Source organism: Chiloscyllium plagiosum, chromosome 7 (assembly GCF_004010195.1).
Source record: "Chiloscyllium plagiosum isolate BGI_BamShark_2017 chromosome 7, ASM401019v2, whole genome shotgun sequence".
NCBI lineage: Eukaryota > Metazoa > Chordata > Chondrichthyes > Orectolobiformes > Hemiscylliidae > Chiloscyllium > Chiloscyllium plagiosum.
This window is the reverse complement of record NC_057716.1, coordinates 42,529,217-42,547,221: the sequence shown is the minus strand read 5'-3', so window position 1 is coordinate 42,547,221 and position 18,005 is coordinate 42,529,217. Positions and strand designations below refer to the sequence as shown.

General features: G+C 37.2%; 1 protein-coding gene across 9 annotated transcripts in view; it reads right to left on the bottom strand.

Moving 5' to 3' along the window:
• Positions 1-623: 623 nt before the first annotated feature.
• The window catches only part of sestd1 (SEC14 and spectrin domains 1), a 165,695-nt gene continuing 148,313 nt past the window's right edge, over positions 624-18,005 (bottom strand). For 7 of the 9 annotated variants that reach the window (XM_043693498.1, XM_043693497.1, XM_043693501.1 and 4 more), the window contains 5 exons: positions 16,108-16,189; positions 15,845-15,967; positions 5,112-5,303; positions 3,637-3,770; positions 624-1,653 (listed from right to left, as the gene is read on the bottom strand). In XM_043693498.1, coding sequence (XP_043549433.1) covers positions 1,530-1,653; positions 3,637-3,770; positions 5,112-5,303; positions 15,845-15,967; positions 16,108-16,189 — 655 coding nt within the window. In that variant the 3' untranslated portion in view covers positions 624-1,529. Of the gene's footprint in view, positions 1,654-3,636; positions 3,771-5,111; positions 5,304-8,839; positions 9,315-15,844; positions 15,968-16,107; positions 16,190-18,005 lie in introns of those variants that run through there. The other 2 variants (XM_043693504.1, XM_043693505.1) reach the window with 2 other exon arrangements.

Sequence of the window (18,005 nt, the reverse complement as noted above, 5' to 3'; positions counted from 1 at the left end):
GCGCCCTTTCAAGTTTAACATCCTTCCTATAGAAAGGCGACAAGACCAGAATTGTAACCAGTATTATAAAAGTGGCCTCATTACTGTCCTGTACAGCCACAACATGACTTCCCAACTCCTATAATCAACATAATGAAAATGAAGGCAAGCATGGTAAATGCCTTTTTGACCACCCTGTCTACCTGAAACTCTACTTTCGAGGAACTATGCACCTGCACCCAGATATTCACATCCATATTGTAGAAATGAAATCATAATATCTGTTTTCAGCTTCATACCTTAGATGTATGCCTATACTTTTCTGATTTATTCTTACCTCCATTAGGCCTTTTACCTTCCTATCATTAGACCAAAGCTTGATATCACTTCTTGATTAACCAGCATATTCTTTTAAACCCCGCAGTGCGGTTAAGCACCATAGCTCCTTCCAAACACATTGCTAACAGACACTGCGGATGTACCTGTACCTCATGGAGAAGGTAACTCATCACCAAGTTCTCAAGGGCAATAAAACACTTCAGCCAGTGACATCACCTTCTGCAAATGAATGAAAAAGTCTTAGCTCTTGAGTTTTCAATTAATTTTTTTTCATACCAGCTTAAAGGAAACAAATGTCCATGATACTTTGTATACATATTGCATTTTATTTTGCAAGGATGAGAACCATTACTTTCCAATGCAAAATTGCAACTTGAAATGTTCGGCTGTCAAAACAAATAGATGTTTATCTGTATTTTAAAGCTCCTTATCATCAAATATCATTTAATATGTAATTACTGTAATATGTAAAACAGATTAGGTATTGAAAAACAAAAATTATAGCAAAGGCATTGAAGTATACATTTCATATTGGCACAAATTAAAGCAGCAACTTAAAAAATTTAAAACATTAACTGCAAGGGAAATATTTTTATCATCTACGAACAGATATAATAAAAGCCTAAAAGTACCACTGCATCTGTCTAAGAACAGTAAAAAGGACTGCTTAGTCCATGGACATTCTAAAATATTTTGTAGCACCATTGAGCTTTTGTACCAACCACTAAACTTAACAGTTGACAGGACTGAAAAGCTTTGGGGTAAGAATTCAATTCAGTGCAATGCTTTCAATTCCAATATTACTTTATTCTCAGATCTTAATGTCATTGCAGCAATGTTAATTAGTCAATATGGCTTCTACAGTCAAAGCTGACAATGGCCTGTATTCAAATGCAAGCTGTGCAGAATACACATGGAATGGAGTCCATTTCTCTCACTTGCAGAATGTGTTGCTGCAATAATTCTACACATATAATGCACAGGTGGGATATCAGGCTTACTTTCCAAAGTATAACTGCACATGTTGGAGACAAAAATTGTTTCAAGGTCCATTATCAAAATTTCACAGTTTATGCACACTTGGAATGCAAACCCATTTTCCAATGTGAAGTAGTTCCATCATATGCAAAACAAATTTCTAGTATCTGAATGGTATGCTGAGGAGATTATTCCAGTCTTGCTTTTGGCCATACACTAAAAGAGCTGATCCATTAACTGTCCTTTGGAATGTGTTCTGGCGACTGTGGCTTCTTTTGGCTAACCAATCGCATCTTTTCTCGGATATGTTCTGCTGTAGAGGCCATATCACTTGGACTTCCAAAGTACTGCTCAGATCTGAAAAACATTGATAATATATTTAAGTATGGAGAGGTAGGATAATTGAAATGTAAAATAATCTTAGCAGCTGAAATAAACTTTGATGAACTTCTGCATGGAATTCTGAACGTTTGGTATCCTGTTTGCCCAAGATGTTCAATGGATGTGGTTGCCATTTTATTGCTAATTCCTATTTGTTCTGAGTCAACCACATTGCTGTGGGTCTCGAGTCACACGTAGCCAAATGGAGTAAGAATGGCAGATTTTCTTCTCTGAAGGACATTACATGTTTTTACAACAATGATTACTTGGTCATCATTAGGCCAGCATTTTAAATCCAGGTTTTTATTGAATTCAAATTGCACGAAATGCTATATTGGGATTCAAACCCATGGCATCAGAACATTAGCATAGGCCTGTGGATTATCAGCCCAGTGTCCATACCAGGCCACTACTTCCCTTAATTTGAAGAAGATTGCAAGGGTGTTCACCCTCTTCAAGAACTAAAGAAATGGTGGAGATTTGTTTAATTTTATCATCTCCAAATTACCTGTAAAAGAAACTCTGTGGGATTACATAACTCTTACATAACTTATTGTGCTGCCGATTTTATAACTGAACTAGGATCTAGCTTAACTGTGCACGTTTGATGTTTAGTTTAAATCTACAGGATCTATTTCGGTGGCAAATAATTCTTTAGGCATTTAGATAGGTAATGCCAGAGCAAATGTTACTTCTCTTATGCAACCTTGTATAATAAAGCTAATCACAAATTTATTGGGAAGTTAGACAAGCCATTGGTTAATAAACAATATGAGATACAAATAAGTCACATTTCACTTTTAAATTACATACTGATCACGATATAGTGAGGAAAGTGTATAATATTTCATGACCTCTGAGTTCACAATGAAGATGGCTAATGTGGAAAACTAGAATAATTTACTTCATAAATTTGCTGCAAAGTGTCAGCAGCAAGTACTCAAATACATGTACAGCACAGATAACGCCAAAAAAAAGTCTACTTGCACAAATTATATCCTTTAATTTAAACTTCAGAAAAACTGGTTTTCTAATTTTCACATCTGTTGCCATTAGTTTGAGTGACATTATAAACAAGTCATTCATTTGTGACTCTATTGCACTATGGATCTACACAAGTTAGAAACTGCATGAAGGCTGCCAACTCATTTCACACTGGACCACTCAAACTTGTCTGAAGAATTTCAAACTATCGTGTCTGAATTTTACTAGAAGGTTGGCATTGCATTAGGCTCCAAATCCAGATGCATGGTGGGCATGATACTGGATCTTACCAGCAGCATCCAATGAACAGCTGATGGGTGGAGGGTTGGAAATGCCCAATAACAGCTGTTGGATCAGAACAGGTCCCAGAAAGTGAAATACAATCACTATATCTAAGATTGACAGCTGCAATTAAAACACTACTGAAACAGACACGAAACAAAGGATGCTTTCAAGAAATGACTGCAGAAAGGGGAAAAGTAGTTCCCGAGTTTAATGCTTCTCCAGCTGGGAAAGACACAAAGAGAAGTGTCTTTGCCAGTCAATGTGAATAACTTAAGTGAATCTCACAAGAAAGGCCTGGTTGAAGGTATGGAAAATCCGCATTTCAAATCTGGACAGTGGCTTAAGTTACGATGGAGCATTCAAAAAGCTTGAGAGCTTTGCAATCTTACGTTCAGTGAGATGATCACACTACCACTTTTTTATGCTTCTGTCACCTCTAAACATTTCTTCATCATGCATCTCATGGAACATTAATTTCTTGACTTGTTGAAAATTCAGCCTTTCCCCCTGTGTCATGTCCCACATTCAACATGATTTGCCCATCACTTTTGATGAAGTACATTTGCTCCCTGCTTTTGACTATAGCGAATTTAAAATATTCTTCTTCAAATTGCCATGAATGATTTGTGATAGCTAGAGCTCAAAGGACACCTTGCACAGATATATATATATCAATAATATAAATCTTACCCATCAGGATAAATCACAGGCACTGTTAATCTATCTAATAATGATTTTCCAGTGACTTCAACTTCATCAAATCTTTCTAGAAACTCCTTCCAGGCTTCAGTCTGCTCCTCTAGTTGTGAATTATCTTTTAATATCTGAAGAAACAATGATAATAAATTATGAAACATAACACATGTGACATAACCATGGACTGAATAAAGTTCCAGTCAGTTCTAATTAAGTAGCATACATATGCAGCTATAAAGTATATGTCAGAATATTAAATTATATCAAATTGCCCAAATGTGAGACATTTGGAGGTGCAAGTTTGACTGAAATACGAAATGCGGCTTATAGAGCACTGCAGTATACTTTTGTGAGAATTATTTGACTTGCATCTACTTGCTAAAATACAAACCTTGAAGCAAAGTATAATCTTTAAAATTAAATATATTTATCGTGGGTATATACATGGGAAGTCAGAACTACACACAATTCACCAAAAGTACATTAAAACTAAGCAGAGAAAATTTTACTGGCTAATAACTGTAAAGTGCATAAAAATTATGCATTCTGTGAAATGAAAACTTTCTTGATGTAAAAGTACATTTCATGAAGAAATATAAACACTTTGGAAAATAGTTTAATCTCAAAAACAAACATTTTAGCTTGAATAATTAACATTAGAAAGCTACACTTTCTGAAGCATGAATAAATAAAATTATTTTAATTACACATCAATTAGAAGTACACTTCTCTTCTTCCCACTCTGCAGAATGAGGAGACTCTTTTAGTAAATACTCAATGGAGACAGCAACTAAATGCACAAATGAGCCACCAGCAGCCCCTAAAGAAATTAATTCCATTCATACCAATGTAATGGAGTGAACATGCTGTGCTACAACACTTACTTGCATTAGTTTCTACAAAATGATCAAATCCAGTGGAACTGATCTGGAATTATTTAACCATACCTTCAGAAAATGGTTAGCAGACATTTATTCAGAAGCAAGTGCTTCCAGTTCTTAATAGTTGCAATTAGATTGAAGTTTCTCTTTCACACAACAGAAACACATGGACAAAGTGTTTTCACAATAGCTGAGGAGGCAATGTTTGTGTGACATGATACTGACTCATACATCAAGAAACTTCCTATCACAAATTCAGATCCATATGGAGTTAACCTTGATGCAAGTCAGGCACAACAACTGACCTCAGTCCCTCAGGTCAGGAAGGTAAAAGAAAAACCATCTAGGCTTCCTATTCCTTATTGGCACCCAGACACATTCTCTGTAAAAAGTGCAGAGAGAAATGTCAGAGATTGACAGAATCAGGCTTGATTACTTGGTCGTGCCACGTAAATTTACTTACTAGCCAAGTCTATAAATGAAAGGTAAATGAGTCACTACATTCAGGAGGGCAGTAAAGAAAAGTACTTCTGAGGTGCTACTGTGTATCTAAATACTTCTTGACCAAAAACAAAATAAAACACAAGCCTTTTCAGCAGCCAAGTTAAATGCACAAGCCAAATTCAGTCTGTGAATCCGTTCTTCTGATGTCACTGTAAACTGTTTCCAGACTCTGTTCAATCTTGGTAGTGTCTCGCCTGATGACCTTGTGGTGCACCGTAGAGACTGGCACAGCACTACTGTGGCCTGCAGCAACTGTCTTCCATAATCGTAGGTGCTCTAGGTAATCATTAGATAAGATTAAAGAGAAAAGATGTAACTTGACGCATATTTTTCATCCTATTGGCAGTAATCTATCTCATTTCAGCAAAACTCAATGATTGTTTGGGTAATAATACATCACTAAAAATGATTTGGAGATGCCGATGTTGGACTAGGGTGTACAAAGTTTAAAATCACACAACACCAGGTTACAGTCCAACAGGTTTAATTGGGAGCACTAGCTTTCAGACCACTGTTCCTTCAACCACCTGATGAAGGAGCAGCGCTCCGAAAGCAAGTGCTTCCAATTAAACCTGTTGGACTATAACCTGGTATTGTGTGATTTTGAACAAAATCACTAAAAACGTTAAACTTCTCTAAACAGACATTGATTAAGCAATGCAGGATACTTTAAGTTATCAGCATACCTAGCTTCATTGAATAATTCATGCGGTCAATTATCAAGAAGCAACCTTCTGCCTCCCATAATTTTGTACAGTGTGCCACTGTATTTAGCTAGGTTGGGAGCTGTAACAGGAATTATAAATGGGCAGGTAAAGTTAATATTAGTGCCAAAGTCTTTGGGAGTTTGCAAATATATTTTTAAATAGGGCTCAGGATATTTCACTGATCTTTTAGCACTTTCTGACATCAGCAAAACTTGGCAATTTCCCCTCTTCTCAACGTCCAAAATATTCCTCCACGTCATAACAATTTTCATATATTTATACCAATCTGGTGTACTGTATTTGCACACATTATGGATAAAACTTATCTGCACTCTGCTTTGTTGAATTTTACAATTTTGTTCACAACCAATACCTGGTTCTTCATGACTAGCCATCTCAACTCTTGCTCCCATTATATGATCTTTCTCTGTACTAATATTTCATGTTTCATCAATGTCTTAATGTTTCATTAAGTTCAACATAAAATTCAGGAACTGTGTCAGCCTAGGCTCGGCAGAAGCACTTTCATTCTCAACCTAAAAAGGTTGAAGAAACTTCACTCCCTCTTAGGATTGCAGCATATTATTTAGGTTGAGATCAATGTCCCCATTATGCTGAACTCATCTGTAGTTGTGCCTTATGTTGGAAGATATCATGAAGGCTTTATTTCAGGTTAAGTACCACATTTATCCACCCATGCAAACAATAATTAATGTAACACACATTGAAAATTAACTGACCATTACATAACAATAGAATTTGACCAATAATAATAGTTGAGACTTTAATGCAGTATTGAAGAAGTTTTGCATTGTTAAAGGTATTGTTTCTCAGAAGAGATATTAATTTCCATTCCTTTGCAAGCTCAGATGAATTCTTCCATGCAGCTGGTACTTTGAAGCTTTACTTTTGCTCTTTTCCATGCCGTTTCACAACCTACTTAGCTATTTCCACACACTTTTGTTATTGTAATCTCATTTCACTAGCTGGTGGATTGATTTTCATACAACATCTGTAAATTTTCACCAGTCTTTAATAACAAAATCAATATGCCAAAAATGAGCAATCCTTTGTTGCAGGACATCACAGCTCCCCCCACACACAATGCTCCCTGAGGAAGGAATGTTGAATTTAGAGAATGTCAAAATGTTGCCCCAAGAGTTGGAATTGGATGTTGATAATATATGCCATATAATGTTTCATTTTGAAGCTGGAGAACTGTAGCTCTCCCTTAATGTTATGCATTCTTCAAACGTCCTTTTATCTGCACCATGCGTGGTTTACTCACATACGAATTCATCCCGGATCTAATTGTTCATTTGCCAGAGGCAGTATATGTGTGACTATTGAGTAATTCATCCCATATGAATAATGAAAGAACAAAATACCCTAATGAGATATTTATGAATTCTACTCATAGACATTGAAGGGAAAAATCTTGTTCCTGACTAAATACACTCATGCTCAGCAACTATGTGAAATAATTCTCTCTTGGAACGTGTAATCATAATTTATGGAAATACTTTGTAATTCCGAGCTTTAATCTTTTTTTCCCTTGAATTCTAATATTCCCTTTCTTATAAGCTTGGAATCATTTGGCTCTATCTGATGACTGAGAGTAAATATCAAGATGACCACTTGCAAAATTAATCCTCTTTATTTTTGCGGTGTCTTGCTGTCATTGATGGTAGCAATGTTCAAGCAGGTCACATGAAATGCAAAGGCAACTAGAGAGACAATTAAGGCCTCTAATTTCAGAGTCAGTAAATGGGTGAAAAGGAAGACAAGAAACAGAATTTACCGAACAACCCCAAGAAGAAAAACAAAGAACAACATTTCACTTGAGGAACTTTTAACAACCAAAGTGAAGCCAATGTAAATTAAACAAAAGAACTGCAGATGCTGGAAATCAGAAACAAAAACAGAAAGGGTGGGAAAAGTGGCAGTTCTGAAGAAAGGTCACTGAACCCGAAACATTCATTCTCGGAATGGATGTTGCCAGATTTGCGGCCATTGTATCTTAGAAATTATGCACTAAATGGTAGATACGATAAAGTTAAATTTTGTGGATTTATAGACACAGTTTATTTAACTTGTACGGCACTAATTTTAGACTCAAAGTGAGTGCATCATTGGTATAACGTCAAGCCTCATATATGAGAATGTTGCCGAGACTGGAAAGTTTGAACTATAGGGAGAGACTGAATAGCCTAGGGCAATTTTTCCTTGAGCACTGGAGACCTTATAGAATTTTGAAATCATGACAGGCATGGATAGGGCAAACAGCCTCAGCCTTTTTCCCAGGGTAGGGAAGTCCAAAATTAGAGGGCATAGGTTTAAGGTGAGAGAGATAAAATTGAAAAAGGACCTTAGGGGTTACTTTTTCATGCAGACGGTGATGCATGTCTGGAACAAACAGTCAGAGAAAGTGGTGAAGGGGAGTACAATTACAACAATTAAAAAGCATCTAGATGGGTATATGAATAGGAAGGGTTTGGATGCATGTGGGCCAAATGCTGGCAAATGGGACTAGGTCAGATTGGGATGTCTGACCGACACGGATGAGTTGGACTGAAGAGTCTGTTTCCGTGCTATGTGACTCTACGACTCTTAAGATTTCCAACTCTCAGTTTCCATCTTATTCTGACAAAAGTTATACCTAAAACATTAACTTCTCAGTTCTCAGCAGATGCTAAGTAAGCAGATACTGACAAGTATTTCTAATAATTTTTTTTATTTGTTGATATTCTTCTTCTGGCCTCTTCACTTTGTTCAGTTCTACAAAAATATCTTCTAGTTTTTGGTTCTGATGAAGGATCTACGTCAGAACCTTTAACAGGTTCTCCTTTATCACATACTGATCTTTCAACATTTTCCTGTTTTACACTCACTACAATTGTGATGATGAAGAAATATTGCCCACAATCAAAGCAGAAGTGTGACTTGGAAAACAAAACTTGGCAAAATTCAAGGAATTTCAAGCAGATGTTTGGAAATTCATTGCTCCAGCAGAGCAAGTTTTATAGGATTAATATTGAGCAATAAAGGGTAAATATTTTTATTACCCTGACTGTCCTAGATGTAATTCTACTACACACTACCTGTCATATTGGATCCTTTAATGTTTGTTTCTTATCTGAAAATAGAGTATTATTTTTTGTTATTTTGTTTCAGGTGATCTAAGCATCTACAGTTTACAAAACCTCCCATAATTCTGGGGATAGCTGTATTTTGATCATATTAAGGATCTGTGAATTCAGAGGCCTGAAACTAATAACCCAGGGGAGGAATTGAAATCTGAATGGCAGTTTGAGAGTTTGAATTCACGTTACAAAAGCTGCAAATAAAGAACTGACATCAGTGCAAATAAAACCCAACCAGCTGACTAATATTGCTTTCAGAATGAAACTTGTCATCCTTACCTGGTGGGCCAATATATGGCTCTAATTCCACACGTGTTTAGTTGATTCTTAGCAAGCCATCCAGGTTCAGAAGCTGTTTTACAGCTGCCTTGTCTGAGCAAATAGGGATGGACAATAAATCCAAGCCTTGCCAGCAATGAACACGTTCCAGAAACGGCCTTTTATTTTAAAAAGAAAATATCTGAAACAGTCCTCATCTATGAACATGTAAATGTTTTCTTTACCTCCTCACTTTGAACCTGTTAGTATTTGTTGTTATATTTATGAACTGAGGAGGATGATGTTTCACTTCGAAAGGACATAGGCACACTGGTGGAACGTATGAACAAGTAACAGACTAGACGATATCCACACACATGTGACGTGTTTCATTTTGGTAGCAAGCACACAGAGATACAATATAAAATAAACAATAAAATTCTAAAGGTGGTGCAAGCACAAAGGGGACCCAGAGGCATAAATAATTAAAAAGGGAGAATAGCAGGTTGAGAGCATGGTTAATACAGCACACAAGTCTTTGGTTATTTAAATATGGTCATGGAGTTGAAAAGCAAGGAAGCTATGATAAAACTATACAAAACACTAATTCAGCTTCACCTAGAAAGATGTATCCAGTTCTGGGCATCACGCTTTAGGATATGAAAATATCAAAGAGGGTGAGCAAAGATTCTGATGTGAGAAACTTCATTTACTTGGAGAGATCAAGGAAGCTGGGATAGTTCTTCTTGATAAAGAATAGAGGTGTCCATGAGAGGTCTGGACAGAGTAGATATAGAAAATCTTTTTCCATAGATAGAAGGATTGAGAGCCAGAGGAAACTGACTTAAGGTACTTGGCAAAGGAAGTAACAGCAATACGAGAAAAAACTTTTTATATTACACAGCAAATGGTGAGGTTTCAGATTTCAATGTCTGAAAGTATAGTGAAGGCAAATTCAATCATAGCTTTCGAAACAGATCTAAATAATTATCTGGGGGCGGGGGGAGGAACAATCAGGACTCCAGAATCCAGGGAAAACGTGATCTCCTCTTGCAGTGAATTGGCATGAGATTGACAGCCGATACACCATAACTATATCCATGGTTAAATAGTTCAACAAATGAAACAAATGTATTTTAGAAATATTATTTCACCATATGTTATGACACTGCCCTCTTCAGTTGTAAAAATGGAAACAATTACAAATTTCCTACAGGAGAATGTAACAGAATCATGCTGTGATTGCAATTTTCCCTCCCCGGAAGTAAAGAGAAGGGCAAATGATTGAGCACATTGACCATGGAGAGATATTCGACCTATTCTTGTCATCTCAGCTATTAGGAGTTGGGTGAAGAGGGACCTTCTCAGTTTGTTAGCAAGTAAGGCCTTAACTACCCAAGTAACAATCAGTTCAGAGTTTCAATCCAGCACTGAACAGGTTTTGCCGACAGGCGAGAAAAATGGTCCGGTTCAGACATCATAGCAACCTGCCTGCTGGGTTTTGGGGTGGGGCGGGTGAGAGGGTAGCTGGCTCAATTTATCTCAAACCTAAAAAGAAAATGCTGGAAAATCTCAGCAGGTCTGGGAGTATCTGAAAAGAGAGAAAAGAGCTGACGTTTCAAGTCTAACTGACCTTTTGTCAAAGCTGGGGTTATCTCAATCTGGGGTTAGGAAAGGCAGGGGCAAGGTTAAAGCAATGATGCTGAAAGTCATCCCAGGTGTTGCTTTAGACCCTCTGACCCACCTCGACTAGCGAGACCCGAAAGAAAAAGACCTATGAGCAAATGAACTTAAACATTTGATTTAAAGGAACATCAGGGCACTCAATCCCTCAGGCCTGCTCTGCCATTCAATAGGATTGTGGTTGATTTGATTTTTCCCCTTTCTTGCCTACCCATGATAACATTTCACCCCCTTGTTTATCAAGAATCTACCTATGTGTTAAAAATATTAAAAGGCTCTATTTGTTTATTTGAAGAAGAGGGTCCAAAGACAAATAATTGTTTGTGAGAAAAATGGGCGACCTCTTATTTTTAAAACAGTGACTCCACTGGATGTAGGTTTGCTCGCTGAGCTGGAAGGTTCATTTCCAGATGTTTCGTCACCCTACTAGGTAACATCTTCAGTGGACCTCCAGATGAAGCACTGTTGATAATTCTTGCTTTCTATTTATATGTTTGGGTTTCTTTGGGTTAGTGATGTCACCTCCTGTGCTTTGCTCAGAGGCCCACTGAAGATGTTACCTAGTAGGGTGACGAAATGTCTGGAAATGAACCTTCCAGCTCAGCGAGCAAACTTACATCCAGTGGAGTCACTGTTTTAAAAATAAGAGGTCCCCATTTTTCTCACAAACAATTATTTGTTTTTGGACTCTTTTCCTCAAATAAACAAATAGAGCCTTTTAATATTTTTAACACATAGGTAGATTCTTGATAAACAAGGGGGTGAAATGTTATCATGGGTAGGCAAGAAAGTTGAAATAGCAAATCAGCCACATCTACAACCCCAACCTGAGCTACAAATCTTCGCTAAGTGACTCCAATTCTAGATTCTCCCACAAGAGGAAACAACCTTTCCATGTGTCCCCTTGTCAAGACTACTCACGATCCTGTATGTTTCAATCAAGTCATCTCTTGCTTTTCTCAATTCCAATAGATACAAGTTTAACCTACTGAACATTTCCTCTGAAGACAACTCGTCCATTCTAGATTTTAGTCCAGCAAATTTTCTCTGAATTGCCTCCAACACATTTACCTTCTTCCTTAAATAAAGAGACCAATACTATGCAGAGTAATCTATTTGTTCTCCCACCAATGCCTGGCATAATTGAAGCATAATCCCCTTACTTTTGTATTCAATTCAATTCACCTTGTAATAAATGAAAACATACTGAGCTTTACAAAAAAAAATCTGACCACCAAGCCAGCTGCCAGCTGGGGAGGTAATTGCTAAGATGTTTCCCGAGTTGAGTTTTACTACCCGCAGAGAGAGAGAGAGAGAGAGAGAGAGAGAGACAGCGACAGAGAGAAAGGTGGGGGGGGGGTGTGAGAGAGAAGGGGAGAGAACGGTGGGGCGGGGGGAGATGGGGGAGGAAGGCCTGTTTCATTCAGAGCAGGAAGCCTAATAGTACAGATGATTTAATGGTCTTATTAACTATATAAAGCAGTCAAGTCTGGCCAGAATTGCTGAGATGCTTAGAAATCAGTGAGAAGACAGCTCTAGAAATAGAAGGCAGTGGAAGTGCCAGACAGGAACACATCCCCTACAAGTTAGTAAAGATATGTGCGATATATGAGCTGAGTTAACAGCTTGTTATAAAGGGTCCTGGAGAAAGACATTAGCTAAACAAAATATTGAGTGAAGGTGCAGAATCTTGCCCAAAGGAAACAGATTCTCACCATGTCAACTGAGCAAGAAACTTTAGCATGGATACAGAGGTGACTCTCAATGTCTGAATGTATGTAAGATTATTACTAGGGAAATTTTTTTTTAACTGATATTTGTATCTAGTATAATACTGTTTGTGGCCTTCTTTCATGCAATAAGCTTGCATGTTCTTCTGCTAAGGTACAATGGCAGCCTTGTATATGTTCAATGTACACAACTGGGTAGCCAAATGTTGGATGAACGGCATCTATATATTTGCTGATGATACTGTGGACTCCACGTTCATGTCTTGTTGCCGCAAGAAGCTGCCAACATCATCAAAGACCCACCCGACCAATGCTCTCCTTCAATCTCTTTTGTCAGATAGAAAATACAGAAGCTTGAACATGTACCAGCAGGTTCAAGAACAGCTTCTTCCCTGCCATTATTAGACTGATGAATGGATTCTCTAACTTCAAATAATGCTGACCTTGTTAAAGTTGACCTTGCCTCAACCTGTATGCCTCACTCTGTCCAAGTTTTTTTATACCCTGTGATGTCCCTGTACTGCTCGCAAACAAAGCTTTTCACTGTACTTAGGTGCATGTGACAAGAAATCAAATCAGTGACTGAACACTACAATAAACAAAAAAGAAAAATAAAACTTATGGATTATCAAGCCAGATTTTACACTATGATCTGACTTATCCAGTGTTATCATAAGCTGGGATCACAACAACAGCCAGATCACTCTGCATTTTGGAGCTTTATGATCCCTCATCCTTTAGATAACATACTTCGCTTTATATTCTTCCTGTCAAAATTGATAATTTCACATATTCCCATATTATACTCAGTTATCCTATCTAAATCCCATTGTAGCCTCCTGACATCTTCACAAATTACATTCCTACCCATCTTTGCATCATCAGCTAATTTAGCAACAAACCTGCAGTTCCTTCATCCAAAGCTATTTATATGAAATGCAAACAACTGAGGGCCCAGTGCAGATTCTTACACTTGTTACACCTTGCCAATTATCTCCATGACTACTGTTTCCTGTTAACTAGCCAATTTTACTTATATCTATGTCAATATGTTACTCCTAAAACTATAACTTTTATAGCCTGCAAAATCTTTGATTATTTGATATGGACCTTATTTAAGTGTCTTCTGGAAATCTAAGTACAGAATATCCGCCAGTTCTTCTTCATCCATTGCACAAATTACTTCTTCAAAGAATTCCAGTAAATTAGTTATAATGATTTTCATTTGATGCCATCTGATTATTTGAACTTCTAAGTGCATGCTATTAATGTCTTTAATAATAACTTCTAACATCTTTCCCAGGACAGATATTAAGCTTGCAATTTTCTGTTTTCTGTCTCTGTCCCATTCTAAATAAAGGAGCTACATTTGCTATTTTCAAACCTAATGTTTCCCAGATTTGGGGAATATTACGTTAGAAAATTAAAAGTCAACACATCAATTATTTGACTCGATGCTTCTAGGATGAGGTTCATCAAGACCCAGGATTTGTCAGCCCATGGCCCAAGCAATTTATGTAGTACCACTTCCCTCATGATAGTAGTTTTCTTCCCATCCATTTTCTTATTTACAGCTATTTCTGGAATGTTTGTTGTATCCTCTAACTTGAAGATTTATGTACAATTACCTATCGCTATCTAGTAATCCTCAGGCTTAGGCTATGCTCAGGGGACATGTGTTCAAATGTTAACATGCAGCTGGTCAAATTACAATTCAATTAATAAATCTGGAATTAAAAGCTAGTCTCAGAGATGGTGTCATGAAACGATCACTGATTTTTGTAAAAACCATCTGACTCATTCATCCACTTTAGGGGAGGAAACCAATTGTCTTTATCTGATGTCACATACTTGTGACTCCAGACCAACAGTAATGTGATTGATTCTTGACTGCCCTCTGAGATGGACATTGCAAACAACCAATGCTGTCCTTGCCATGATGCCCATAGATCATGAAAGGGAACAAAAGAAATTTGTTTAATTCATCAGCCATTCATTTCTCAGGCTCTCCTCTTAAAGGACCAACATTCACTTTGTTCACTGTTTTGATCCTTTAAATATAAATATAAAATTGTTCTTTTTTTCCAGTTGCCTTTTTTCAAATTCTAATTTTTCCCTAATTATTAAACATTTTTAGTCATTCTTTATTTTGTTTTTAATAAATTGTCTAACCTGCTGACAGTGCCACCAAACTTCAAACAATTGTACACCAAGTTGGATACGATCTTTGATTTTTTAAATTAACCATGGAAGGTGGGTCCACCCTTGGAATTTTTCTTCCTTGGAATGTATCTGTGTAACCTGAAATATTCACTTAAATGTCTGCCACTGCATTTCTACTGACCTATCCTTTAATCCACCCTCTTGCCATTAAATCCTATGAAATTAAGCCTCCAGCAATGATCTCTATGACCCAGGAACTGCTGGTCTCCAATTCGCTGATGACTCCTGTCAAGGTGCGACTTCAGCTTCAAAGTGAGTGATTTACCAAGTAGCTCACCAGTCAACTAGCCGACTGCAGCTTGAATTGGTGTGCTCTCATTGATGGGGACAGAGAGTCATTTGTTACTGAGCGCATCAGTCCCTATACTTACGTACTGTAGAATTAAATCTCAACCACAATGTGATAGCTGGTAGACATAGAACAGGTAGTTTGATAGATAGTGGATAATTAAGTATTGCAAAATTATTCTTGGCATACAGTGCAATTATGCAACGTAACATGTTACCTATATAAAGAACAATATTCCACTTGAATAGCTGAATAACAAAACGTGCTAAACAACAGAAATAACAGAAACAAGGACATATACAGTGTCTTTACTGTAGAAAAACATTCCACAGTACTTCCTGGACACAAAGTGAAAAAAAGATTTATGAGATATGACAGCAATGTTGGTCAGAGAAGTTGTGCTTAAGGAAGGTTTAAAGAAAGAGATAGACAGAAGGTGATGTTTAGTGAGGGACCTCCAGAATGAGAGATCCAGACACAAAGATATTCACTCCATAATAAGAGAGAGTCCGAAAAATGCTGGGGAAGGGAATTTTTCAAAACCCATCGTTACGAGCAACCTTTCAGTCAATGCTTCTAACTTTTCTTTCAACTCATTGTCCAATTTTTCTTTAAGCCTTCTCAAGTGTTTTGGAGATTTTTCTATGATAAGGCACTGCATTCGTGAAAGTTGTTTTTGTTGACAGCAATAGTTAATTAGCTCAAATTGTGTCACAGTCAAATACCTAGAATTTGCTTCCTTTGTAAATATATAGTAGCTATAATATTAAGTACATCAACATACCTGGGCAACATCAATAAATTTGCGGTGCTTTTCCAGGAGAACTTTGGCTTCCTGTGCATCATCTCCTAATCTAATATGAGTTTTCAGGAGGGCATCCAATAGTTCACTTAGCCATTCAACTGCCTTTTACATATGAAGGAAAAAAAAATTAATTGAAATACAAGTGCATTATATTCTACATTTGAGTTCGAAATCTTTTAAGTTTGCAGAAATATGCATCTTTGTTATTTTAAGTTCTGAATTTAAATAATTCAGTGACTTACCTGTGCTGCATCTTCTTCACATTTGAAAAGTTGCACCATCTGAAGCATTTTCAGTCTCCGGACATCCACCATATCTTCACATCTGCAAAATCCAGAAGCATGGAAAGGAAAATTAACAGTCAATGATCAATTAATGAGGATCCTGTCTTTGTTTCGCAGTCCAAACAATAAACTCCAATCTAATTTTTCTTTGGGAGTTAACTTAAACTTCTAAAACAAAGCAGTTCTTATGCATAAACCTCACTGAGGAAAATTCTATATGGGGAGCACAACAAATACCCAGTAATTTAGATTACATGAAATAATTAATAACCTGAATTTTAAAATGGGTACACGATTATAAAAAACCTTGAAATAACTAGTATAAGCAAGTTGCAAGAAATGTTTATGTGATATCCTGAGAACATAATTAATTCAGCAATTAAAGAATACAATATAGTTTTAGGAAATATAATTCCACCACCACTGATTTAAAGCTTGGTATAATTAATGAAATCATTTAATCAAATCGTTTACTCTTCATTTCAGAAATTAGTTTAGCAGTGCAATATGTCTATCAACACCCACCAAACTCCCCAATGATATCCACCCTTCATTCTTCTGTAGTCTCTGCACGAGAAATCCCTCATCATATATAGGAATAGGTGTGGGTCTCACAGTTCAAGCAAATACATTGCTTTCTATGAATCATAGTTGATCTAAATCTCAGGTTTTGTTTTATTTATTCAGAAATGTAGCTGCTGCCGGTTAGACCAGCATTTATTCCTCATCCCTAATTATTCTTGAAAAGGTGGTGGTAAGCTGCCTTCTTGAAATGCTACAGTCCAGGTGGTGGGTGTACAGCCACAGTTTTGTTAGGAAGAGAGCTCCCAAAGTTTGACCCAGTAACAGTGAAGGAATGATGATATAGGTTCAAATCAACATGACATGTGACTTTGAGGTTACTTGCATGGTGCTCCCATGTATCTGCTATCTTTGCCATTTTAAGTAGTAAAGGTCATTGCTATGGAAGGTACTATCTAAAGCACACATGTAAAAAGATGAAGTGTGTCTTGCTGGTGTTATATTCTGCTGGCATATTGGGCTGAATTCTACTGGATATTAGCTACATGTTAATTTTGGGGAGCTTTATAGAGGGCTTTCTCAAGCTATTCTCCAGAGCTCAGCTCATTAGCTACACACTACACCTCTATGCCACCCTGCTCATTCTATCTTCTGCTCCTCAATGGCAGAAGTACTCAACATTGCCGGGACCTCTCAGGATTTCTGGTACCAGCACCATTTTAAAGCTTAACTGTGCCCAGATCAAAGGAGCTAGCCCTCACAAAGCGAGGAGAACCAAAAAAGGTAAAGACTTTCCTAGGGACACGGGTGGCATGGTTGACACTCCACTGCAAATATGTCATCATCTGTCTAATCCACTGTCATTTTAACTGCAGCTATAAGAATAGCTACTCAGGTTACCCAGAGTCCTTGGCAACATCTCATCTCAGAAGGCTGTAAAAGAGTACTATTCTTTCTCTAATGCACAGTGTAGCCTAATATCTTCTCTTTGTTCAATAGGGGAGCATCATACACTAAAAATCCTTCAAATAATTGAGAATATTCATTTTTCGAACGCAAAGAACAAGACTAAACAAAAGTTGCATTTGCTTTTGGCAACTGCTTGCCTTTTGATCACCAAGTTTATAATGAGTGCTCACTGCATCCAGCTCACATCTATTGGACCCGGGTACCAATTACATCCTGATTAGTTTGTCGCACCTTTGCTGCACAACTCTATAATACAGGTGGTGACATTCTTCATGTTTAATATCCTTATCTTTCTCCTTAGAAGACTGCTATTGCTCTCCCAGCTCTTAAGTGTCCAACACATCCCCTATGGTTTGCTCCAGTTG